General features: G+C 46.5%; 1 protein-coding gene across 1 annotated transcript in view; it reads left to right on the top strand.

The window, feature by feature from the left end:
* Positions 1-799: 799 nt before the first annotated feature.
* Positions 800-27,800, top strand: part of sft2d1 (SFT2 domain containing 1) — a 43,620-nt gene continuing 16,619 nt past the window's right edge. Inside the window, exons 1-6 of the mRNA XM_014158025.2 lie at positions 800-1,011; positions 2,452-2,538; positions 6,890-6,972; positions 19,383-19,464; positions 21,289-21,324; positions 21,650-21,708. Coding sequence (XP_014013500.1) covers positions 946-1,011; positions 2,452-2,538; positions 6,890-6,972; positions 19,383-19,464; positions 21,289-21,324; positions 21,650-21,708 — 413 coding nt within the window. The 5' untranslated portion in view covers positions 800-945. The remainder of the gene's footprint in view (positions 1,012-2,451; positions 2,539-6,889; positions 6,973-19,382; positions 19,465-21,288; positions 21,325-21,649; positions 21,709-27,800) is intronic.

Here is a 27,800-nt window from a genome sequence, read left to right as displayed (position 1 = left end):
AGGGCGAGTAAAATGGTCAGAGTGAGGTGTTCTCTCATTTGTGTCTGGAAGTAGCTAGCAAGCTAGCCAACTTTAGCCAGTTAGCTTGGGTGCAGTTGTGAGGTCAGAAAGCTCGGATCAACCCGACCCATCCAATGTGTGCTCTGAATTCTCCTAGAGCGAAATGTAAAAACTGACAATCTGACAAAGCTCTGAATTTACAAACACACCCTAGTTTAGCTAACTTTCCACAGTTAACTACCATTAAACTTTTCTGAACTTTCAAATTATAACAATGAGGAGCACATTCTAAGCATTAAATAACGAGTAACCAATGTGACTTTTGACACAAATCAGCTACCTGGACCACTTTTCTCAACAAGGTGTTGTAGATTAAAAAAAAAAAAAAAAGGTAAAGAGTATGACACCTTGGTCTAATTCTCTGATATTCAAATCTGAAATCAGAGCACTACTTCAACAATGCCTCCTTGTCTTCTGTACATTGTTATTACATTTTGCATATACCATGGTGTTATAGTAGGAAAGTGTATACAAGTTTAGTAGTCTGAGTGTAGTTATTTGTGATTAAATAATGCACTCTAACTGCCCAACAATCTAAAGTAATAAGGTCGATAGAGTAGTCTATCAAAAAAATAATATATTATTTTACTAAATGTAACTTTGATTAAATGTAACTAATTGGCTTAAGTAAAACATTTTAAACTTCTTCCACTAAAACAAAAATACTTGTAAAGAATACCACACATTTTCTTCATGGAAATGACCATGTAGTTTTTAACTCGTGTCGCTGCCTGGGTAGTATACGTAGTATTACATAGATACGCCCATCCGTGAAGTCTGAGGAAGTCAGCTCGATAATCTAGCTCTGCATTTTAGTTTAGCTGTCTAGCTAGCTCATTTAGCTACAAACCAAATAATAATCCACATAAATAGTTATTATCAACGATGGACAAGCTTCGTAGTATGATAGGGGGGCGAGAAGACAACGAGGAAACGGGTCTCACGGCGCAGGTAAACACGGCAAGAACGTCGTTACTTTATCAGTCAGTGTTATGATGAAACCTTGGGTTGTCCCTACCCTAAACTTAACCCCTACCCCCATGACCTTTACTGAATTAACCCTAACCCTGTGTACATTTCAACTTTGGGATAGGGACGTCGCAAGGATCCCGGATAGCTTGCCAAAGCAAAACCTTGGCGAGTCAAGTGGTGATTTATTGTATTTATTTATTTTAGAGTGACTGCATTTCCGTTAATCACGTCAAATGCATCATTTCAACGTTGTTCGTCACGACTATTTCAGCCATACACTTTGTACCTTCTTGTCGTTGATACACCTCATATATGTGTCGCCAGTGCTGAAGTAGTTTGGGAGCTAGACCAGTGTGTCGTGACTCGGCGGTTTTATCGTCAAAAACAAACAAACAAAAAGTCCTCAATTGAAACTGATGAAAACGGATAACATTTGTGAAAACATGCCCCAGTTGGACTAGGTAACGCTAAACAAGGTTGGAAGGTTTAAGTAAATTCAACAAAAGACAGTTACTTCATTTGGGGGGGATTTTTTTTGTAAAAGTCAGTTGAAATCACACTGAGGATGTATTTGAATTGACAATTGCATTGGAGGCATACTTATATGAACCCCCTACCCATAATAAATAAAGGTTAAATAAAATAAATATGCACTACACAGCCTAACCTATGGATTGGGTATCAGCCTAGTCCGTGACACCCACAGAACACAACTATGTAGAGTTTACACAACTATTAGCCTCTCAGCTCTTATTGCAGGACTTTGACAATGGAGTGTTATTTTGTAGGCGAACCACCGAGTGTACTGTTGTTGCCGACGCTGTTGTTCACGACACACACACATGCTATTAGGAGTAAAGCAGGACATGCACCGATGCAGCTCAGGAGTTCAAAAAACGAGCGAGCTTTGAGATCCTATACATTGATTATATATGTAATTGTATGGCTGTGATTGCTAACAATGTCTCATCATTAATCGTGTGTATTTGTATGCATCACTGCTCTTTACATGCCTTCGTAAGGACACCATGGTTTTGTCCCACAAGAACACCGCATTTATCGAATGAATTCACTTGTGTTAATTTCCCTGACTAGCAATGTACACTTAAACAGTGTATTGGTTCAAAACAGTTCAGTGCTGCTCAGCTGATTTACAGTACAACCATGGCTTTCCTTTTCCTGTCATGTGGCATCAGAAGCAGATTGATTTGTGCTGCTGTCATAGAAGTTCTAAATATAAGTTATATTACTTCTGTTGTTCTTGTGTGTTCAAATAGGTCTAACTTTTATATTTTTCTCTCTCCTTTGCCACTGGTCAGCATGGTAGAACCATCAGTAGGAAGAGAGACCCTGGGTCTGTGCGTGCGTTGGGTCGTTGCGCGTCTGTCTTGTGACATCCTGCCATTGTTCTCTCCTCAGGTCCTGGATGCCTCGACCCTCAGCTACAGCACCCGGCTGAAGTGGTTCGTCATATGCTTCGTTTCAGGCATCCTGTGCTCCATACTGGTGAGATTTCGCCCTATTTCAGCATTATTGTGAGTCTGAAATGACTCCCTTTTCCCGAATATAGGGCACTACTTTTTACCTGGGCTGTGCTCTACATATGGGATAGAACCAGGTCTCCACTGTCCACATAATCTTATTACTTATAATGTAAAAGGCAAAAGTGATCTGAGATCAATAGTACTCTGAGACAGGCAAGGGCCTCTAGGCTATTAAGAAATGATCTCAGCATGATGCCTTGTACTTCCTGTTTGGTCCTAGCCCCTGAAACAGACTGTCAGTCTTCATGAGATTGTTTTGACAGGTCACTAAAGTTGACTCTACTTCTATCCCGCTGTTTTAGCTCTATACTTGGGAGTTCCCATACACTCTATGTAGCCGATGTGAAATGGCTAGTTAGTTAGCGGTGGTGCACGCTAATAGTGTTTCAATCGGGTGACGTCACTCGCTCTGAGACCTGAAGTGGTTGTTCCCCTTGCGCTACAAGGGCCGCGGCTTTTGTGGCGCGATGTGTAACGATGCTTCGAGGGTGTCAGTTGTTGATGTGTGCAGAGGGTCCCTGGTTCAAGCCCAGGTTGAGGCGAGGAGAGGGACGGAAGCTATACTGTTACATCTATACGAGTGCTGCTAATCTAGGAACAAGTCCCACACTGTTCATGTACTTTAGAAGGTGACACTGATCCTAGATCAGCACTAATTTGAGAGACTGAATACGGGCCCTGGCCTATTTGGGCATTATACCCTTTACCTGTGTCTATTTCGGCATACTCCTTATTTATTTTTTACTGTGTGGTACCAGCACTGTCTGGACCACTCAGACAGTTTCATGAGAGTTTATGCGTTGTTGACATTTCAGTAAAGCAACTCTTGTTATACACTATATATACAAAAGTGTGTGAACACCCCTTCAAATTAGTGGATTTGGCTACTTCAGCCACACCCATTGCTTACAGGTTAATAAAATCAAGCACACGACCATGCAATCTCCATAGACAAACATTGACAGTAGAATGGCCTTACTGAAGAGCTCAGTGACTTTCAACGTGGCACCGTCATAGGATGCCACCTTTCCAACAAGTCAGTTCGTGAAATTTCTGCCATGTTAGAGCTGCCCCGGTCAACTGTAAGTGCTGTTATTGTGAAGTGGAAAGGTCTAGGAGCAACAACGGCTCAGCCGGAAAGTGGTAGGCCACACAAGCTCACAGAACAGGACCACCAAGTGCTGAAGCGCATGGTGTGTAAAAGTTGTATGTCCCCGGTTGCAACACTCAGTACCGAGTTCCAAACTGCTTCTGGAAGCAACGTCAGCACAATAACTGTTTGTCGGGAGCTTCATGAAATGGGTTTCCATGGCCAGGCAGCCGCACACAGTCTTAAGATCACCATTCGCAATGCCAAGCGTTGGCTGGAGTGATGAATCACACTTCACCATCTGGCAGTCCGACGGACTAATCTGGATTTTGCGGATGCCAGGAGAACGCTACCTTCCCCAATGCATAGTGCCAACTATAAAGTTTGGTGGAGGAGGAATAATGGTCTGGGGCTGTTTTTCATGGTTCGGGCCCCTTAGATCCAGTGAAGGGAAATCTTAACACTACAGCATTCAATGACATTATAGACGATTCTGTGCTTCCAACTTTGTGGCAACAGTTTGGGGAAGACCCTTTCTTGTTTCAGCATGACCGTGACCCTGTGCATAAAGCAAGGTCCGTACAGAAATGGTTTGTCGAGATCGGTGTGGAAGAACTTGACCTTTTGGCATGAATTGGAACGCAGACTGCGAGCCAGGCCTAATCGCCCAACATCAGTGCCCAACCTTACTAATGCTGTTGTGGCTGAATAGAAGCAAGTCCCCACAGCAATGTTCCAGCATCTAGTGGAAAACCTTCCCAGAAGAGTGTAGGCTGTTATAGCATCAAAGGGGGACCATCTCCATATTAATGCCTATCGTTTTGGAATGAGATGTTGGACGAGCAGGTGTCCACATGTAGTGTATAGGAAGGACTTATTACCTCTCTATCTGTTGTAATATTTGTTTGCACATTCCGCCTTCCCTTCCAATGCCCACAGCTGTTTCCATCGACAAAGCACTTTCTCATAAGAGTCATGTCCTCATCTACAGTGTACAGTATATTCCCTTCTGCCATAGACCTCAATGAATGAGTCTCTGTCCACAGCATGATACCGGTGATGGCTGTACACTACAATAGATCAGTGATGGCTCTAAACTACAATCGAACACAATATGATACCAGTGATGGGTACAGAACAGTTGTCTCCTCTGTTAGTGTGGTTATGGGCTGGCCTGCCGACAGAACAGTTGTCTCCTCTGTTAGTGTGGTTATGGGCTGGCCTGCTGACAGAACAGTTGTCTCCTCTGTTAGTGTGGTTATGGGCTGGCCTGCTGACAGAACAGTTGTCTCCTCTGTTAGTGTGGTTATGGGCTGGCCTGCCGACAGAACAGTTGTACTGATAACAGCTCTGCATACTGATTATTTACACCATGTTCTTAACACTGGTGAGAGCCATTCATAACGGAAGACCTCAAATCATGAGTCAACAGAATGTTCCATTTTGGATAACGCCATTTAAAAAATAAATAAAGGCTCATACATGCTTGTAACAGGTTATGAAGCATTCATTAAACCTGCAGGTTTAAGTGAAGTTGTGTGGACATAAGACAAAAAAAAAAATATCCTCATTCATCATCGATCCTACTTAGGCCTAGTTGGGGAATGTGTTAAAACATTAATCCTGTATTTTTTTTATTCTCCATTACTCTTTACATGCCTTCATAAGGAGCTGGATCACATGAGGTAAGGTTGGTGTTGAACACCATGGTTTCTTCCACAAGGAGACACCCTTTATCTAATAGCCTATATCACGGCTCTCCAAACCCTGTTACTGGAGCGCTACCGTCCTGTAGGGTTTCACTCCAACCCCAGTTGGATGGTATCTCTCCAGGAACAGGGTTGGAGTGTACCTACAAGATGGTAGCTGTCCAGGAACAGGGTTGGAGTGTACCTACAAGATGGTAGCTGTCCAGGAACAGGGTTGGAGTGTACCTACAAGATGGTAGCTGAACAGGGTTGGAGTGTACCTATAAGATAGAAGCTGTCCAGGATCAGGGTTGGAGTGTACCTACAAGATGGTAGCTGTCCAGGAACAGGGTTGGAGTTAAAACCTACAAGATGGTAGCTGTCCAGGAACAGGGTTGGAGTGAAAACCTACAAGATGGTAGCTGTCCAGGAACAGGTTTGGAGTGAAAACCTACAAGATGGTAGCTGTCCAGGAACAGGGTTGGAGTTAAAACCTACAGGACGGTAGCTCTCCAGAAACAGGGTTGGAGTTAAAACCTACAGGAGGGTATCTCTCCAGGAACAGGGTTGGAGTTAGAACCTACAGGAGGGTTTCTCTCCAGGGACAGTGTTAGTTAGAACCTACAGGAGGGTATCTCTCCAGGGACAGTGTTAGTTAGAACCTACAGGAGGGTTTCTCTCCAGGGACAGTGTTGGTTAGAACCTACAGGAGGGTGTCTCTCCAGGGACAGTGTTAGTTAGAACCTACAGAAGGGTTTCTCTCCAGGAACAGTGTTAGTTAAAACCTACAGGAGGGTATCTCTCCAGGGACAGGGTTGGAGTTAGAACCTACAGGAGGGTTTCTCTCCAGGAACAGTGTTAGTTAAAACCTACAGGAGGGTTTCTAAGGTGAATGCACCAATTTGTAAGTCGCTCTGGATAAGAGCGTCTGCTAAATGACGTAAATGTAAAATGTTTCTCTCCAGGGACAGTGTTAGTTAGAACCTACAGGAGGGTATCTCTCCAGTAACAGGGTTGGAGTTAGAACCTACAGGAGGGTTTCTCTCCAGGGACAGTGTTAGTTAGAACCTACAGGAGGGTTTCTCTCCAGGGACAGGAGGGTATCTCTCCAGGGACAGTGTTAGAGAGCCCTAGCCTATATGCTCAACAACAAAAAATAAACCTAAATGAGCCATGGGTCCTGTTTTTGTGAACCAGGAAGTCAGTGTGGAGATTGATATGGGGTTTTACCACTAGGTGGCGAAAGTGTCACATTATTGTAGTCGTAACATTTCAGGGAACCGTGCAATTTATTTTTCAAATTGAAAATGCAATACAAAGATTAGCATTTTTAAACATGTGAACTACCTGATATTTACCAATTACCCTAATTCCAGGTTACATTGATCTAGCTTACCTCTCCTCTTGTCTTCCAGGGGTTTTATAGACAGTTGAAACGATCTGATTGGTTCAGATCAGACTGGTATACAGACTGATGGTAGGATGATGCCTAGGTGGGCATGGTAATGATTTCATGTTGTGTGTGTTTCAACCAGGGCACTGCACTCCTGTTCTTACCCAATGGCACCAAGCTGTTTGCTGTGTTCTACACACTAGGAAACCTTGCTGCACTCTCCAGGTGACTTATTCATTCATTCATTCATTCATTCATTCATGATTTGCGAGCAATACTTTTTGTTACTGCCAGAGCTAAAGACAAAGCTATTTCCATTAAGCTTCACTTAATGTATAATGCATATACTTTTTACAATTACATTTCAATAGATCGGGAGAAAGGAAATGTTTTCAATTAAAATGTATTGTGAGGAAATGTAACAGGAAGTTCCATCCTATCCATCTAACTTGACTTTGGATGCCAGACTTGACCAATTATTAATCTGCTGTCCCATCACCTATTTGGAATGTACGCAGTAGCAGTCAGTCAGTCAGTCAGTAGCAGTCAGTCAGTCAGTAGCAGTCAGTCAGTCAGTAGCAGTCAGTCAGTCAGTAGCAGTCAGTCAGTCAGTAGCAGTCAGTAGCAGTCAGTAGCAGTCAGTCAGTCAGTAGCAGTCAGTCAATAGCTGCCCTAGTGTCCATTGAGTTCATTGTCGAGGGGGTGTTCCAAGTCATGGAATTAGAATGAGATCTGGTCATAGGTTCCGTCCCTGTTCTAGGGATTCTATTTCTATGGTTCAGGTGTCAGTAAGACCACTTGGTTGGTCTGCCCTACTATGCAGTAGTTGTTTTAAAGATTCAGACAGAACAGAAGCACGGTGGACGGGTTCCCTATTGAGCTTGATGTAGTAGTCCTGTGTGGCTCAGTAGGTAAGAGCGTGACACTAACAAACACCAAGGTCTTAGGTTCATTTCCCACAGGGATCACAGACAAAACATGTGGCCCCATGCACTCACTGTCCTGTAAGTAAGTTGCTTTGGACACAATGGGCAGCTTTCTAGGATTCATTGTGGTATAGGGTTTCTATAGTTCAGGACATGCTGTGCAGTAATGTTTTGGGTTGAATCGCTGATGGTGGAACAGGTCTGTTGGGTTTAGTTCGTTATCTAAGAATCAAGAGTTGAGCTGTCAGATAAATATATCACACGTGACTCTCCAAAATACAAGTCATACCAAAGACTCAAAAAAATGGAACCCAGCATTAAGGAGATGGATTGTGGGTAAGGGCCTGTGACAGAATAGCGTCCTGTCCAGCGGGTGTACTTGTGCACAGTGGTGAACCATGACTATAGGACCTAGGTCTTCAGAGGGACCACAACTCCTCTAACACGTTGTCTCAAACAAAAAAAATGGACATAACATGTCTTTGAATGCGTTCGACAGTTCAAACAGGCCTGACTGCGCTTCGGGCTGCCGTACACACAGAGACAGAACCGGTATTGACACAACATGTGACACACAGCATAAAATAATGCGACCAGCAAAACAAAAAACACACTGTGTTTACATAACCCATGGTAGCCTAAGACAACTGATTTAACACACAGTGTTTACATAACCCATGGTAGCCTAACACAACTGTCACAAATATCTACAACCACAGTGTCATATCAAAGCTGGCAGGCTCATGGTGCTGAACAGACAGAGACCGTAATACCTGTGGACTCCATGGTGCTGAACAGAGACCGTAATACCTGTGGACTCCATGGTGCTGAAGGAGAGACAATTTTGGTCAAACAGACAAACAGGGCTGATAGACAGGGCCGATAGACAGGGCTGATAGACAGGAGACTGAAGTCACACCCAGCATCAGATAATGGTAAAGAATAAGTAGCCCATTCACTTCAGTAGGCCCCATGAAATCATACCAATACAAAAGAACAACCATTTCATGTACAAAATGAAATTAACAAACCAGCTATTACTTCCCATTGCAAATATACACTGCTCAAAAAAATAAAGGGAACACTAAAATAACACATCCTAGATCTGAATGAATTAAATAATCTTATTAAATACTTTTTTCTTTACATAGTTGAATGTGCTGACAACAAAATCACACAAAAATAATCAATGGAAATCCAATTTATCAACCCATGGAGGTCTGGATTTGGAGTCACACTCAAAATTAAAGTGGAAAACCACACTACAGGCTGATCCAACTTTGATGTAATGTCCTTAAATCAAGTCAAAATGAGGCTCAGTAGTGTGTGTGGCCTCCACGTGCCTGTATGACCTCCCTACAATGCCTGGGCATGCTCCTGATGAGGTGGCGGATGGTCTCCTGAGGGATCTCCTCCCAGACCTGGACTAAAGCATCCGCCAACTCCTGGACAGTCTGTGGTGCAACGTGGCGTTGGTGGATGGAGCGAGACATGATGTCCCAGATGTGCTCAATTGGATTCAGGTCTGGGGAACGGGCGGGCCAGTCCATAGCATCAATGTCTTCCTCTTGCAGGAACTGCTGACACACTCCAGCCACATGAGGTCTAGCATTGTCTTGCATTAGGAGGAACCCAGGGCCAACCGCACCAGCATATGGTCTCACAAGGGGTCTGAGGATCTCATCTCGGTACCTAATGGCAGTCAGGCTACCTCTGGCGAGCACATGGAGGGCTGTGCGGCCCCCCAAAGAAATGCCACCCCACACCATGACTGACCCACCGCCAAACCGGTCATGCTGGAGGATGTTGCAGGCAGCAGAACGTTCTCCACGGCGTCTCCAGACTCTGTCACGTCTGTCACGTGCTCAGTGTGAACCTGCTTTCATCTGTGAAGAGCACAGGGCGCCAGTGGCGAATTTGCCAATCTTGGTGTTCTCTGGCAAATGCCAAACGTCCTGCACGGTGTTGGGCTGTAAGCACAACCCCCGCCCTTGGACGTCGGGCCCTCATACCACCCTCATGGAGTCTGTTTCTGACCGTTTGAGCAGACACATGCACATTTGTGGCCTGCTGGAGGTCATTTTGCAGGGCTCTGGCAGTGCTCCTCCTGCTCCTCCTTGCACAAAGGCGGAGGTAGCGGTCCTGCTGCTGGGTTGTTGCCCTCCTACGGCCTCCTCCACGTCTCCTGATGTACTGGCCTGTCTCCTGGTAGCGCCTCCATGCTCTAGACACTACGCTGACAGACACAGCAAACCTTTTTGCCACAGCTCGCATTGATGTGCCATCCTGGATGAGCTGCACTACCTGAGCCACTTGTGTGGGTTGTAGACTCCGTCTCATGCTACCACTAGAGTGAAAGCACCGCCAGCATTCAAAAGTGACCAAAACATCAGCCAGGAAGCATAGGAACTGAGAAGTGGTCTGTGGTCACCACCTGCAGAACCAGTCCTTTATTGGGGGTGTCTTACTAATTGCCTATAATTTCCACCTGTTGTCTATTCCATTTGCACAACAGCATTTGAAATTTATTGTCAATCAGTGTTGCTTCCTATGTGGACAGTTTGATTTCACAGAAGTGTGATTGACTTGGAGTTACATTGTGTTGTTTAAGTGTTCCCTTTATTTTTTTGAGCAGTATATTTTATCACATTCAATCAAATGTATTTATAAAGCCCTTCTTAAATCAGCTGATGTCACAAAGTGCTATACAGAAACCCAGCCTAAAACCCCAAACAGCAAGCAATGCAGGTGTAGAAGCACAGTGGCTAGGAAAAACTCCCTTGAAAGGCCAGAACCTAGGAAGAAACCTAGGGAGGAACCAGGCTATGAGGGGTGGCCAGTCCTCTTCTGGCTGTGCCGGGTGGAGATTATAACAGAACATGGACAAGATGTTCAAATATTCATAGATGACCAGCAGGATAAAATAATAATAATCACAGTGATTGTAGAGGGTGCAACAGGTCTGCTCTTGCTGTCTCTAGAGAGTCGAAAACAGCAGGTTTGGGACAAGGTAGCACGTCCAGTGAACAGGTCAGGGTTCCATAGCCGCAGGCAGAGCAGTTGAAACTGGAGCAGCAGCACGACCAGGTGGACTGGGGTCAGCAAGGAGTCATTCATCACACTAACCGGTGATCTAAAGTTAGAGATAGCTAGCAGCAACAAAAACCAGTGCCACTCACCAGATGATGTTCATTTGTAAACCAAGTTTGAAAGTTAATCTTGAAAATGGTTATGCTAACAAATTATCAACAAAATCCACCTTGAAGTTGATAACAGCTGCTGCAGCCGTCTCCATTGTCACACTACCACAACACAAGCTAGCTAACATTGTCACACTACCACAACACAAGCTAGCTAACATTGTCACACTACCACAACACAAGCTAGCTAACATTGTCACACTACCACAACACAAGCTAGCTAACATTGTGACACTACTACAACACAAGCTAGCTAACATTGTCACACTACTACAACACAAGCTAGCTAACATTGTCACACTATTATGTGAGAATGCTATTCATTGACTACAGCTCAGCATTCAACACCATAGTGCCCTCAAAGCTCATCACTAAGCTAAGGACCCTGGGACTAAACACCTCCCTCTGCAATTGGATCCTAGACTTACTGACAGGCCGCCCCCAGGAGGCAAGAGTAGGTAACAACACATCCACCACGCTGATCCTCAACACGGGGCCCCTCAGGGGTGTGTGCTCAGTCCCCTCCTGTACTCCCTGTTCACTCATGACTGCATGGCCAGGCACAACTCCAACACCATCATTAAGTTGGCTTATGACACAACAGTGGTAGGCCTGATCACAGACAACGATGAGATAGCCTATAGGGAGGAGGTCAGAGACCTGGCCAGATGGTGCCAGGACAACAACCTCCCTCTCAACGTGATCAAGACTAAGGAGATGGTTGTGGACTACAGGAAAAGGAGGACCGAGCACGCCCTGGTTCTCATCGATGGGGCTGTAGTGGAGCAGGTTGAGAGCTTCAAGTTCCTTGACATCCACATCACCAACAAACTAACATGGTCCAAGCACGCCAAGACAGTCGTGAAGAGGGCACGACAAAACCTATTCCCCCACAGGAACTGAAAAGATTTGGAATGGGTCCTCAGATCCTCTAAAGGTTTTACAGCTGCACCATCGAGAGCATCCTGACGGGTTGCATCACTGCCTGGTATGGCAACTGCTCAGCCTCTGACCGCAAGGCACTACAGAGGGTAGTGCGTATGGCCCAGTACGTCACTGGGGCCAAGCTTCCTGCAATCCAGAACCTCTATACCAGGAGGTGTCAGAGGAAAACCCTAGAATTTGTCAAAGACTCCTGCCACCTTAGTCATAGACTGTTCTCTCTGCTACTGCATGGCAAGTGCTACCTCTGTGCCTGGTTATTCCTCTCTGAGCCTGGTTCCTCCCCTCTGAGCCTGGTTTGTCCTTTCTGAGCCTGGTTTCTCCTGGTTTCTCCTTTCTGAGCCTGGTTCCTCCTCTCTGAGCCTGGTTCCTCCCCTCTGAGCCTGGTTCCTGCCCTCTGAGCCTGGTTCCTGCCCTCTGAGCCTGGTTCCTCGCCTGGTTCCTCCCCTCTGAGCCTGGTTCCTGCCCTCTGAGCCTGGTTCCTGCCCTCTGAGCCTGGTTCCTCGCCTGGTTCCTCCCCTCTGAGCCTGGTTCCTCCCCTCTGAGCCTGGTTCCTCCCCTCTGAGCCTGGTTCCTCCCCTCTGAGCCTGGTTCCTCCCCCTCTGAGCCTGGTTCCTCCCCCTCTGAGCCTGGTTCCTCCCCCCTCTGAGCCTGGTTCCTCCCGCCTCTGAGCCTGGTTCCTCCCCCTCTGAGCCTGGTTCCTCCCCCCTCTGAGCCTGGTTCCTCCCGCCTCTGAGCCTGGTTCCTCCCCCCTCTGAGCCTGGTTCCTCCCCTCTGCTTGCTAAAATTGTGTGCATCTATTAGTTCCACGTACATGTCAGTACATACACACAACAAGTAGGCCACATGGGGGAAGAGATTTATTTTTATAAACCAGGTTTGCTGTTCACTACATAAGATGGAAGGGAGGTTCATGCACTCATGGCTCTGTATAATACTGTACGTTTCCTTGAATTTGTTCTGGACCTGAGGACTGTGAAAAGACCCCTGGTGGCATGTCTGGTGGGGTAAGCGTGTGTGTCAGAGCTGTGTGGAAGTTGACTATGTAAATCATTTAGAATTTCCAACACATGAATGTTTCTTATAAAAAGAAGAAGTGATGCAGTCAGTCTTTCGTCAACTCTTCACCAACAGCGACTGGCATGCATAGTATTTATATCAGCCCTCTGATTACAGTGAAGAGCAAGACGTGCTGCTCTGTTCTGGGCCAGCTGCAGCTTAACTAAGTCTCGTGTGTTTACACAGCAACAACGCTGTGTGAAACAAACTGGGGGACAGTGCCTTGTGTTTCCTAACTCCTGGTGACTGTTCTGTACCACAAACAGTAGTGTCATGTTTACACTGGGCCTTTGTCCCAAATGGAATGTAGTGCACTACATTTGACCAGGGCAGATATGTAGGGAATAGGGTGCCATTTGCAGCACAGACAGGGCTTTTGTCTAGTATATCCACACAGTAAGTGGAAATGCTCAGACTGTCATATTTCAATGAAGGCGTATATTCAGCTATGCAGGTTAATAAGTAACTCATAAGTGCCACATTGTATAATATTTAGGCTCACAAGCCCTTCAGCATATATGGTGGTTATGTAATGGTGACTTTAACGGTTACTACTACTCAAACTGGCTCTGTTGGAAAAGCTTGTCTGCCTGAGGGACGTTGGCTATTTATTTAGTAGTACACATGCCACTGTTTTCCAGGGATTCCTATGTGGCCATGTGGTTTGACACACTGACTTGCTGGATTAATTAAAATGGGACTAAAATGCCTTAGAATAATGTACCACTGAGCACCTTAAGCCCTTCCACTTCCCCTCAGCTCCGCTCCACATCCTCCCCGTCCCCTCAGCTCCGCTCCACATCCTCCCCGTCAGCCCAGCTCCGCTCCACATCCTCCCCGTCCCCTCAGCTCCGCTCCACATCCTCCCCTTCCCCTCAGCTCCGCTCCACATCCTCTCCTTCCCCTCAGCTCCGCTCCACATCCTCTCCTTCCCCACAGCTCCGCTCCACATCCTCTCCTTCCCCTCAGCTCCGCTCCACATCCTCTCCTTCCCCTCAGCTCCGCTCCACATCCTCTCCTTCCCCACAGCTCCGCTCCACATCCTCTCCTTCCCCACAGCTCCGCTCCACATCCTCTCCTTCCCCACAGCTCCGCTCCACATCCTCTCCTTCCCCACAGCTCCGCTCCACATCCTCTCCTTCCCCACAGCTCCGCTCCACATCCTCTCCTTCCCCACAGCTCCGCTCCACATCCTCTCCTTCCCCACAGCTCCGCTCCACATCCTCCCCTTCCCCACAGCTCCGCTCCACATCCTCCCCTTCCCCTCAGCTCAGCTCCGCTCCACATCCTCCCCGTCGCCTCAGCTCCGCTCCACATCCTCCCCTTCCCCTCAGCTCAGCTCCACATCCTCCCCGTCCCCTCAGCTCCACATCCTCTCCTTCCCCTCAGCTCCACATCCTCTCCTTCCCCTCAGCTCCGCTCCACATCCTCTCCTTCCCCACAGCTCCGCTCCACATCCTCTCCTTCCCCACAGCTCCGCTCCACATCCTCTCCTTCCCCACAGCTCCGCTCCACATCCTCTCCTTCCCCACAGCTCCGCTCCACATCCTCTCCTTCCCCACAGCTCCGCTCCACATCCTCTCCTTCCCCACAGCTCCGCTCCACATCCTCCCCTTCCCCTCAGCTCCGCTCCACATCCTCCCCGTCCCCTCAGCTCCGCTCCACATCCTCCCCGTCCCCTCAGCTCCGCTCCACATCCTCCCCGTCCACTCAGCTCCGCTCCACATCCTCCCCGTCCCCTCAGCTCCGCTCCACATCCTCCCCGTCCCCTCAGCTCCGCTCCACATCCTCCCCGTCCCCTCAGCTCCGCTCCACATCCTCCCCGTCCCCTCAGCTCCGCTCCACATCCTCCCCGTCCCCTCAGCTCCGCTCCACATCCTCCCCTTCCCCTCAGCTCCGCTCCACATCCTCCCCTTCCCCTCAGCTCCGCTCCACATCCTCCCCTTCCCCTCAGCTCCGCTCCACATCCTCCCCTTCCCCTCAGCTCCGCTCCACATCCTCCCCTTTCCCTCAGCTCAGCTCCACATCCTCCCCGTCCCCTCAGCTCCACATCCTCTCCTTCCCCTCAGCTCCACTCCACATCGTCCCCTCAGCTCCGCTCCACATTCTCTCCTTCCCCGCAGCTCCGCTCCACATCCTCTCCTTCCCCACACCTCCGCTCCACATCCTCTCCTTCCCCACAGCTCCGCTCCACATCCTCTCCTTCCCCTCAGCTCCGCTCCACATCCTCCCCGTCCCCTCAGCTCCGCTCCACATCCTCTCCTTCCCCTCAGCTCAGCTCCACATCCTCTCCGTCTCCTCAGCTCCACATCCTCCCCGTCTCCTCAGCTCCACATCCTCCCCGTCTCCTCAGCTCCACATCCTCTCCTTCCCCTCAGCTCCACATCCTCTCCTTCCCCTCAGCTCCACATCCTCTCCTTCCCCTCAGCTCCACATCCTCTCCTTCCCCTCATCTCCGCTCCACATCGTCCCCTCAGCTCCGCTCCACATTCTCTCCTTCCCCACAGCTCCGCTCCACATCCTCTCCTTCCCCACAGCTCCGCTCCACATCCTCTCCTTCCCCACAGCTCCGCTCCACATCCTCTCCTTCCCCTCAGCTCCGCTCCACATCCTCCCCGTCCCCTCAGCTCCGCTCCACATCCTCTCCTTCCCCTCAGCTCAGCTCCACATCCTCCCCGTCCCGTCAGCTCCACATCCTCCCCGTCCCGTCAGCTCCACATCCTCTCCTTCCCCTCAGCTCCACATCCTCTCCTTCCCCTCAGCTCCACATCCTCTCCTTCCCCTCAGCTCCGCTCCACATCGTCCCCTCAGCTCCGCTCCACATTCTCTCCTTCCCCTCAGCTCCGCTCCACATCCTCTCCTTCCCCTCAGCTCCGCTCCACATCCTCTCCTTCCCCACAGCTCAGCTCCACATCCTCTCCTTCCCCACAGCTCCGCTCCACATCCTCTCCTTCCCCACAGCTCAGCTCCACATCCTCTCCTTCCCCTCAGCTCCACATCCTCTCCTTCCCCTCAGCTCCGCTCCACATCGTCCCCTCAGCTCCGCTCCACATCGTCCCCTCAGCTCCGCTCCACATTCTCTCCTTCCCCACAGTTCCGCTCCACATCCTCTCCTTCCCCTCAACTCCGCACCACATCGTCCCCTCAGCTCCGCTCCACATCCTCTCCTTCCCCACAGCTCCGCTCCACATCCTCTCCTTCCCCACAGCTCCGCTCCACATCCTCAGCTCCGCTCCACATCCTCCCCGTCCCCTCAGCTCCACATCCTCTCCTTCCCCTCAGCTCCACATCCTCCCCGTCCCCTCAGCTCCACATCCTCCCCGTCCCCTCAGCTCCACATCCTCCCCGTCCCCTCAGCTTCACATCCTCCCCGTCCCCTCAGCTCCACATCCTCCCCGTCCCCTCAGCTCCACATCCTCCCCGTCCCCTCAGCTCCACATCCTCCCCGTCCCCTCAGCTCCACTTCCTCTCCTTCCCCTCAGCTCCACATCCTCTCCTTCCCCTCAGCTCCACATCCTCTCCTTCCCCTCAGCTCCGCTCCACATCGTCCCCACAGCTCCGCTCCACAGCCTCTCCTTCACCACAGCTCCGCTCCACAGCCTCTCCTTCCCCACAGCTCCGCTCCACACCCTCTCCTTCCCCACAGCTCCGCTCCACATCCTCTCCTTCCCCACAGCTCCGCTCCACATCCTCTCCTTCCCCACAGCTCCGCTCCACATCCTCTCCTTCCCCACAGCTCCGCTCCACATCCTCTCCTTCCCCACAGCTCCGCTCCACATCCTCTCCTTCCCCACAGCTCCGCTCCACATCCTCTCCTTCCCCACAGCTCCGCTCCACATCCTCTCCTTCCCCACAGCTCCGCTCCACATCCTCTCCTTCCCCACAGCTCCGCTCCACATCCTCTCCTTCCCCACAGCTCAGCTCCACATCCTCTCCTTCCCCACAGCTCAGCTCCACATCCTCTCCTTCCCACAGCTCAGCTCCACATCCTCTCCTTCCCCACAGCTCAGCTCCACATCCTCTCCTTCCCCACACTCAGCTCCACATCCTCTCCTTCCACCTCAGCTCCACATCCTCTCCTTCCCACAGCTCAGCTCCACATCCTCTCCTTCCCCTCAGCTCCGCTCCACATCGTCCCCTCAGCTCCGCTCCACATCGTCCCCTCAGCTCCGCTCCACATCGTCCCCTCAGCTCCGCTCCACATCGTCCCCTCAGCTCCGCTCCACATCCTCTCCTTCTCCTCAGCTCCGCTCCACATCCTCTCCTTCCCCTCAGCTCAGCTCCACATCCTCCCCCCAGCTCAGCTCCACATCCTCTCCTTCCCCTCAGCTCCACATCCTCTCCTTCCCCTCAGCTCCGCTCCACATCGTCCCCTCAGCTCCGCTCCACATCCTCTCCTTCCCCTCATCTCCGCTCCACTTCCTCTCCTTCCCCTCATCTCCGCTCCACTTCCTCTCCTTCCCCTCAGCTCCGCTCCACTTCCTCTCCTTCCCCTCAGCTCCGCTCCACTTCCTCTCCTTCCCCTCAGCTCCGCTCCACTTCCTCTCCTTCCCCTCAGCTCCGCTCCACTGCCTCTCCTTCCCCTCAGCTCCGCTCCACTGCCTCTCCTTCCCCTCAGCTCAGCTCCGCTCCACTTCCTCTCCTTCCCCTCAGCTCCGCCACTCCTCTTCTCTCCCCCCTCTTCCACCTTCCTCTCCTCTCCTCACTTCTTCACCCTGTGGCTGTCAGAGGCTTCCTGCCCGCGTCACCAGTCACAGATAGACGGCATTCTTCTGTCTCATTCTGACCTGATCACCTCATGACCTGCCTCATGACCTGCCCCTTCTCCCCCCTCAGCTTCACTCCATTCTCCTCTCCTCCCTCCTCTACCTCAGCATCACTCCACTTCACCCCGTGGCTGCCTGAGAGCCCGTTTGCGTCACCAGTCACAGATAGACGGATGTGATGCTCTGCAATCACACAGCCCTCTCAGATGCACGGGCACACACACACACACACACACACACACACACACACACACACACACACACACACACACTGACACACAGCGCCCTCAAGATGAAGATGACGCACTCAGTCGGCTGGGGCTAGATGGAGAGGTGGCAGGCAGGTCGTAGGTCAGGTGGATGCATCTCTCCAGGGTCTTTGTGTGAAAGCGGGGTCGTAGGTCAGGTGGATGCATCTCTCCAGGGTCTTTGTGTGAAAGCAGGTTCGTAGGTTGGGTGGATGCATCTCTCCAGGGTCTTTGTGTGAAAGCGGGGTCGTAGGTCAGGTGGATGCATCTCTCCAGGGTCTTTGTGTGAAAGCAGGTTCGTAGGTTGGGTGGATGCATCTCTCCAGGGTCTTTGTGTGAAAGCAGGTTCGTAGGTTGGGTGGATGCATCTCTCCAGGGTCTTTGTGTGAAAGCAGGTTCGTAGGTTGGGTGGATGCATCTCTCCAGGGTCTTTGTGTGAAAGCAGGTTCGTAGGTTGGGTGGATGCATAGGTCTTGGTAGGTCAGGTGGATGCATCTCTCCAGGGTCTTTGTGTGAAAGCAGGTTCGTAGGTTGGGTGGATGCATCTCTCCAGGGTCTTTGTGTGAAAGCGGGGTCGTAGGTCAGGTGGATGCATCTCTCCAGGGTCTTTGTGTGAAAGCAGGGTCGTAGGTCAGGTGGATGCATCTCTCTAGAGCTGGGGGGCAGAGAAAAAGGGGGAGGAAGTAATGAATTGATAAAGATGACAGATGCGTCCAAACAATCGTTCCATCAGAGCTGGAAATGAAAATGGCGGGTGCTTAACAAATGATACCGATGACTGGGATTGTTGTACGTGGGTTTAAATGTGACTGTGTTCCATGTAATGTCCCTACAAGCTGTAGCCAATAATAGATGGCTTATTATATAGCCCGCCACAGAACATCTATTCATACTGTTGAAATGAGAATGCATTTGTTCTGCTTGTCAATTATGTAAATAGCATTTATTTTCTGTTTTAAAGGAGCATTCAGTGATTGTTACATCTATTTATTGACTCAAGTGAGGGATCTATAGCCATTTGATTCTTGAAGAATATATTCTAAATTACTCATGAGCTTAGTTCAACGGTCTTACTTACTCCATCACTACCCCAAATATAAGATTGTGTACTCCATTGTTTGTAAACAATGGGATTGTAAACAAACACTGTTTAGCTTCAAAACAAGATTCAAACGATAATCTTGATGTCATGGATGGTTAGTCCTTGCAATAATTGCACTGTCTATATATTTGCGAGTGGTTAAATTTCTCCAGCCCCGTCCCTCAACTGTTTACTGAAAAAGTGGTGGGGTGGGTTTGTTTGAATCCCAGATTGCCCCTTTAAAGGTCTCTATCATCATGCGTTTATTTTCTGTAAATAAAAAACGTTGTTTGTTTCTCTGGGCCTGTGTGATCAGTATGTTGTCTATTGAAAGTGTAACCCATAGAAATCTAGAATACATTTGGCATTATTTCTATGTTGTAACCAGTGTGTTTTCCTTTATCTGTCTTCAGCACCTGTTTCCTGATGGGACCCGTGAAGCAGCTGAAGAGAATGTTTGAACCGACCAGACTGATAGCCACCTGTGTTGTGCTGGTAACTAACTACCTACTGCACATCCACGTACTCTTCTATTAAATAGCCTAGCTTCTGCTTCCACTGCTCCCGAGTGGCGCAGTGGTCTAAGGCACTGCATCTCAGTGCAGGAGGCGATACTACAGTCCCTGGTTCGAATCCAGGCGGTATCACATCCGGTCGTGATTGGGAGTCCCATAGGGCGGCGCACAATTGGCCCATCGTCGTCGGGGTTTGGCCGGAGGTAGGCCGTCATTGTAAAATAAGAATTTGTTCTTAACTGACTTGCCTAGTTTAAATAAATGTTAAATAAAATAATAAAATTGACATGAGATTGACATTAAAAAAAAAGGACATACACAGATGTCCTAGTCAACTAATGTTAAGTTAAACAACCGCATACAACGATCATTGTAAGTAATCCCACAGCACCTTTTCGCACTACGGCGGACTTTGCTGACAGCTGCTTTATTGTGGAAAGGTTTTATTTACTACGACTGTGATGATAAGTGATTTGTCTCACCTAGCGACCTTAAGATGAATGCACTAACTGTAAGTCACTCTGGATAAGAGTAAAATGAGTACTACGACAGTTAAGGCTTAGGTTTAGTCAGTTCTTTTTCTATACAGCTGCCCCTAAGCCTGCCGATATCAGCAAACAGAGCAGCTGCATCCCCACTTTCAAAATAGGCGCGCAAACGTATGTTTTTGCACCCCCCCCCAAAATAAAGTTTTCAACTTTGAAAACACAAAGTGTCACAGTATGATGCGTGTTGGATGCATATCCCCTTTAAGACACTGGTTTACTCAGTGTTCCATGATACTTCTGTTCTTAAGGGATAGTCTGTCACTAGTTTAGGACAGACACTAGTTTTTCCATGACTGAAAAAGTCTAAACATTTTAAACGACAACTTAACGATGTGTCCTCCTTTTTAGATTTGGTTGATTTAAGAAATGCTAGCAGCCATGTCAGATTTCAAACGTGAGTTGGTTTCAGGGTGTGGTTTGATGTGGGTGTCTCGTGCGTGTTCGCAGGTGGGAAGAGTTAGCCAAATTATTTAGCCAATTCGCTTCAGCCGGCTAGTGTACGACCGTGGCAAAGTTAGTTTGACTTTTGATAGCCCATCTCCGGGGCTATAAATTACACAATTTTAAATGACACAGTATTTTCATGTTCCACACCTTTTTAGTTTTGTAATTAAATGCTTTAAACACTTGTATATCAATTTCTACAATGTATAGTTGGTTTGAGGTTTTTATGTCGTTAAAATTTGGAGATATTTGAATTTCAACATAATGTCCCATGTATATTGTGTAATTTACAAATGGTCCCTAACTAGCCCCATTGGGATATCCATAGTTGACCAAAATTTTCCACAGGTATTACGATCAGGTTGCGTGCAGTTGCACAATTGATGATTACTTATATGCGGCCAGCTGTGGACATGTGGGCAGGATTGAAACAAAACTTCATTTGCGTTCTAATGCGGACATGACTACAATTCTCACAAAACTCTGTTTTGGACGAGACTGACTTTATGACCAAAATTATCCTATTTACAGTTCGTAGTCAATTTTGGCAGTAGAATAAATGTTTGACTCATATCAATGTCAAATAGGCTGTTTTCTAAACGAAAAGTTGTTTGTTAGGGTCAGTTACTCTTTAAGGTTGATCTGCTGTTAGGGCAAGTCAAAACACACAAAGCTGAGTGGTGATCTGAAGTAAATCCCTCACAGTAGATTACACATGAATCAAATATGCGTTAATGACAGTAGAATAGATAATACGTTCATTTAATCAATATTCGGAAGGTTTACTTATGTTTTTCTCTTTCTGCCTCCAGCTCTGTCTCATTTTGACTCTTTGTGCAGTTTTCTGGGTAAGTATCTGAAAGCCTCTAAACAGTTCAGTAGCCTACATTGTGACCCTAACCCAGCGTTTCCAAAACTCAGTCTTGGGAACCCCAAGAGGTGCATGTTTTGTTTTTTGCCCTAACAATACACAGCTGATTCAAATAATCAAAGCTTGATGATGAGTTGATTATTTAAATCAGCTGTGTAGTGCTAGGGCAAAACCCCAAACTTGTACCCTTTTGGGGTCCCCAGGACCGAGTTTGGGAAACGCTGCCGTATGCACTATAACAAATCTACAACACAGCTGTTTGACAAAAGACATGAGATTCGTTCTGTCTCTGTACTCTGTAGTGGCAAAAGAAGGGACTGGCCATCATCTTCTGCATTCTACAGTTCTTAGCAATGACATGGTAAGTAATACTATCCTCTCACAGTGCATTTAAAGCCTAGATTCAATCTGTTTATGTCGACTTGTCGATCGGGAATTTACCTTTTAAATTTCAATTGTGCTATAACGCGGATCTTCCGCGATACGGCTTGATTCTAGCCCTAAAGGTAAAAGCATAGAGATACATTCAATTATATTTAAATATACGTGTGAAACCATCATACACAGTGCCTTTGGGAAAGTATTCAGACTCCTTTTTTCACATTTTGTTACGTTACAGCGTTATTGTATTATTGATTAAATAGTTTTCCCCCCTCATCAATCAACACATGATAACGAAGCAAAAACAGGTTTTTAGACATTTTTGCGAATTTATTCAAAATTAGATGTATTATTATTATTCAAAATTCATATATATTCAAGAAAACTGATATCAAATTTACATAAGTATTCAGACCTTTTACTCAGTACTTTGTTGAAGAACCTTTGACAGCGATTACAGCCTTGAGTCTTCTTAGGTATGATGCGACAAGCTTGGCACACCTGTATTTGGGGAGTTTCTCCCATTCTTCTCAGATCCTCTCAAGCTCTGTCAGGTTGGATGGGGAGCGTTGCTGCACAGCTATTTTCAGGTCTCTCCAGAGATGTGCGATCGGGTTCAAATCCGGGCTCTGGCTGGGCCACTCAAGGACATTCAGAGACCTGTCTCGAAGCCACTCCTGCATTGTCTTGGCTGTGTGCTTAGGGTCTTTGTCCTGTTGGAAGGTGAAACTTCACCCCAGTCTGAGGTCCTGAGCGCTCTTTCCATCAATCCTGACTAGTCTCCCAGTCCCTGCCACTGAAAAACTTCCCCACAGCATGATGCTGCCACCACCATGCTTCGCCGTAGGGATGGTGCCAGGTTTCCTCCAAACATGATGCTTGGTATTCAGGTCAAAGAGTTCAATCTTGTTTTCATCGGACCAGAGAATCTTGTTTCTCATTGTCTGAGAGTCTTTAGGTGACTTTTGGCAAACTCCAAGTGGGCTGTTATGCGCCTTTTACTGAGGAGGGGCTTCCGTTTGGCTCTCTAGCATAAAGGCCTGATTGGTGGAGTGCAGCAGAGATGGTTGTCCTGGAAGGTTCTCCCATCTCCACAGAGGCACTCTAGAGCTCTGTCAGAGTGACCATTGGGTTCTTGGTCCCCTCCTTGACCAAGGCCCTTCTCCCCCAATTGCTCAGTTTGGCCAGGGGGGCCAGCTCTAGGAAGAGTCTTGGTGGTTCCAAACTTCTTCCATTTAAGAATGATGGAGGCCACTGTGCTCTTGGGGACCTTCAATGCTGCACATATTTTTTGGTAACCTTCCCCAGATTTGTGCCTCAACACAATCCTGTCTCGTACCTCTACAGATAATTCCTTCGACCTCATGGCTTGGTTTTTTGCTCTGACATTTCCAAATCATGTCCAACCAATTTAATTTACCACAGGTGGACTCCAATCAAGTTGTAGAAACATCTCTAGGATGATCAATGGAAACAGCATGCACCTGAGCTCAATTTCGAATCTCATAGTGAAGGGTCTGAATACTTGTGTAAATAAGGTTTTTCCGTTTTTTTTTTATACATTTGCAAAAATGTCTGAACTTGTTTTTGCTTTGTCATTATGGGGTATTGTGTGTAGATTGCTGAGGATTTTCTTGTAATTAATCCATTTTAGAATAAGGCAGTACTATTTATGAATGTGTTGTAGTCCTATAGCAGGGGTACAGCAGTACTATTTATTAATGTGTTGTAGATCTATAGCAGGGGTACAGCAGTACTATTTATTAATGTGTTGTAGACCTATAGCAGGGGTACAGCAGTACTATTTATTAATGTGTTGTAGACCTATAGCAGGGGTATTCCAGTACTATTTATTAATGTGTTGTAGTCCTATAGCAGGGGTATTCCAGTACTATTTATTCATGTGTTGTAGACCTATAGCAGGGGTATTCCAGTACTATTTATTCATGTGTTGTAGTCCTATAGCAGGGGTATTCCAGTACTATTTATTCATGTGTTGTAGTCCTATAGCAGGGGTATTCCAGTACTATTTATTAATGTGTTGTAGTCCTATAGCAGGGGTACTAGAGTACTATTTATTAATGTGTTGTAGTCCTATAACAGGGGTACTAGAGTACTATTTATTAATGTGTTGTAGTCCTATAGCAGGGGTATTCCAGTACTATTTATTCATGTGTTGTAGTCCTATAGCAGGGGTACAGCAGTACTATTTATTAATGTGTTGTAGTCCTATAGCAGGGGTACTAGAGTACTATTTATTAATGTGTTGTAGACCTATAGCAGGGGTACAGCAGTACTATTTATTAATGTGTTGTAGACCTATAGCAGGGGTACAGCAGTACTATTTATTAATGTGTTGTAGACCTATAGCAGGGGTACAGCAGTACTATTTATTAATGTGTTGTAGACCTATAGCAGGGGTACAGCAGTACTATTTATTAATGTGTTGTAGTCCTATAGCAGGGGTATTCCAGTACTATTTATTAATGTGTTGTAGACCTATAGCAGGGGTATTCCAGTACTATTTATTAATGTGTTGTAGACCTATAGCAGGGGTATTCCAGTACTATTTATTAATGTGTTGTAGACCTATAGCAGGGGTATTCCAGTACTATTTATTAATGTGTTGTAGTCCTATAGCAGGGGTATTCCAGTACTATTTATTAATGTGTTGTAGACCTATAGCAGGGTTACAGCCGTACTATTTATTAATGTGTTGTAGTCCTATAGCAGGGGTATTCCAGTACTATTTATTAATGTGTTGTAGTCCTATAGCAGGGGTATTCCAGTACTATTTATGAATGTGTTGTAGACCTATAGCAGGGGTATTCCAGTACTAGTTATTAATGTGTTGTAGACCTATAGCAGGGGTATTCCAGTACTATTTATTAATGTGTTGTAGACCTATAGCAGGGTTACTGCAGTACTATTTATTAATGTGTTGTAGTCCTATGGCAGGGGTACAGCAGTACTATTTATTAATGTGTTGTAGACCTATAGCAGGGGTACAGCAGTACTATTTATTAATGTGTTGTAGACCTATAGCAGGGGTATTCCAGTACTATTTATTAATGTGTTGTAGTCCTATAGCAGGGGTATTCCAGTACTATTTATTCATGTGTTGTAGTCCTATAGCAGGGGTATTCCAGTACTATTTATTAATGTGTTGTAGACCTATAGCAGGGGTATTCCAGTACTATTTATTAATGTGTTGTAGACCTATAGCAGGGGTACTAGAGTACTATTTATTAATGTGTTGTAGACCTATAGCAGGTGTACTAGAGTACTATTTATTAATGTGTTGTAGTCCTATAGCAGGGGTATTCCAGTACTATTTATTAATGTGTTGTAGACCTATAGCAGGGGTATTCCAGTACTATTTATTAATGTGTTGTAGTCCTATAGCAGGGGTACTAGAGTACTATTTATTAATGTGTTGTAGTCCTATAACAGGGGTACTAGAGTACTATTTATGAATGTGTTGTAGTCCTATAGCAGGGGTACAGCAGTACTATTTATTAATGTGTTGTAGTCCTATAGCAGGGGTACTAGAGTACTATTTATTAATGTGTTGTAGACCTATAGCAGGGGTACAGCAGTACTATTTATTAATGTGTTGTAGTCCTATAGCAGGGGTACTAGAGTACTATTTATTAATGTGTTGTAGACCTATAGCAGGGGTACAGCAGTACTATTTATTAATGTGTTGTAGACCTATAGCAGGGGTATTCCAGTACTATTTATTAATGTGTTGTAGACCTATAGCAGGGGTATTCCAGTACTATTTATTAATGTGTTGTAGACCTATAGCAGGGGTATTCCAGTACTATTTATTAATGTGTTGTAGTCCTATAGCAGGGGTATTCCAGTACTATTTATTAATGTGTTGTAGACCTATAGCAGGGGTATTCCAGTACTATTTATTAATGTGTTGTAGACCTATAGCAGGGGTATTCCAGTACTATTTATTAATGTGTTGTAGACCTATAGCAGGGGTATTCCAGTACTATTTATTAATGTGTTGTAGACCTATAGCAGGGGTATTCCAGTACTATTTATTAATGTGTTGTATACCTATAGCAGGGGTATTCCAGTACTATTTATTCATGTGTTGTAGACCTATAGCAGGGGTACAGCAGTACTATTTATTAATGTGTTGTAGTCCTATAGCAGGGGTATTCCAGTACTATTTATTAATGTGTTGTAGACCTATAGCAGGGGTATTCCAGTACTATTTATTAATGTGTTGTAGACCTATAGCAGGGGTATTCCAGTACTATTTATTAATGTGTTGTAGACCTATAGCAGGGTTACAGCCGTACTATTTATTAATGTGTTGTAGTCCTATAGCAGGGGTACTAGAGTACTATTTATTAATGTGTTGTAGGCCTATAGCAGGGGTACAGCAGTACTATTTATTAATGTGTTGTAGACCTATAGCAGGGGTACAGCAGTACTATTTATTAATGTGTTGTAGACCTATAGCAGGGGTACAGCCGTACTATTTATTAATGTGTTGTAGACCTATAGCAGGGGTACTGCAGTACTATTTATTAATGTTATGTAGACCTATAGCAGGGGTACAGCCGTACTATTTATTAATGTGTTGTAGACCTATAGCAGGGGTACAGCAGTACTATTTATTAATGTGTTGTAGACCTATAGCAGGGGTACAGCAGTACTATTTATTAATTTGTTGTAGACCAATAGCAGGGGTACTGCAGTACTTTTTGAGATGGTCTGGATCCATACATGTCCTAGGTGGAAAAGGTCCAGATGGATATTGTAATTTATCTGCATAGTAACAAACCCCAATCTTGCAACCCAGGTAAACCCCAAACTGTTCACATCCTTCTTGTTGGCAGAGAAGATTTTCGTAGTTTTAAAATGAATTTCCTGCATTTCCAAAAAAAAGTAACTTCTTATGTGAGTTCATATGATAGGAGGAGTTGAATCCTAACCGAATTCCCAACATTTTATAATGGCGGTCTCACCTTGCCTTTTTCCTGAAATTGTTTGTGGGTTGGTTGGGTTTTCTCTTTTTTTAATCTAAAATCAAATGTTATTTGTCACATGCACCGAATACAACAGGTGTAGACCTTGCAGGTCCTGGATGGCAGGAAGCTTGGCCCCGGTGATGTATTGGGCCGTACGCACTACCCTCTTTAGTGCCTTGCGGTCAGAGCCCGAGCAGTTGCCATACCAGGCAGTGATGCAACCCGTCAGGATGCTTTCGATGGTGCAGCTGTAAAACCTTTTGAGGATCTGAGGACCCATGCCAAATCTTTTCAGTTCCTGTGGGGGAATAGGTTTTGTCGTGCCCTCTTCACGACTGTCTTGGTGTGCTTGGGCCATGTTAGTTTGTTGGTGATGTGGACGCCAAGGAACTTGAAGCTCAAAACCTGCAGGATGCTGGCCTTCTAGACAGAGTTGCAAAGAAAAAGCCATATCTTAGACTGGCCAATAAAAATAAAAGATTAAGATGGGCAAAAGAACACAGACGCTGGACAGAGGAACTCTGCCTAGAAGGCCAGCATCCTGGAGTCGCCTCTTCACTGTTGACGTTGAGACTGGTGTTTTGCGGGTACTGTTTAATGAAGCTGCCAGTTAAGGACTTGTGAGGCGTCTGTTTCTTAAACTAGACACTAATGTATTTGTCCTCTTGCTCAGTTGTGTACCGGGGCCTCCCACTCCTCTTTCTATTCTGTTTAGAGCCAGTGATGGTTGCTGATAATGGGCCTCTGTACTTCTATGTAGATATTCCATAAAAAAATCTGCTGTTTCCAGCTACAATAGTCATTTACAACATTAACAATGTCTACACTGTATTCCTGATCAATTTGATGTTATTTTAATGGAGAAAAATGTTGCTTTTCTTTCAAAAACAAGGATATTTCTAAGTGACCCCAACCTTTTTGAACGGTAGTGTATATATGTTTTTATTTCTAGCCTAGCTGTGGATGTAGCCCAATAACCAGGCATAGTCTACAGTCGGGAACGCGCTGCAAATCTGTCAGTAAACAAACCGCATGCAGACAACAGGCCTTTTGCAATATTTAAAATACAATCGCG

Source organism: Salmo salar, chromosome ssa19, assembly GCF_905237065.1.
Source record: "Salmo salar chromosome ssa19, Ssal_v3.1, whole genome shotgun sequence".
In the NCBI taxonomy this organism is placed as follows: domain Eukaryota; kingdom Metazoa; phylum Chordata; class Actinopteri; order Salmoniformes; family Salmonidae; genus Salmo; species Salmo salar.
The sequence above is the reverse complement of the archived record's forward strand: the minus strand, read 5'-3'. Positions and strand labels throughout refer to the sequence as shown.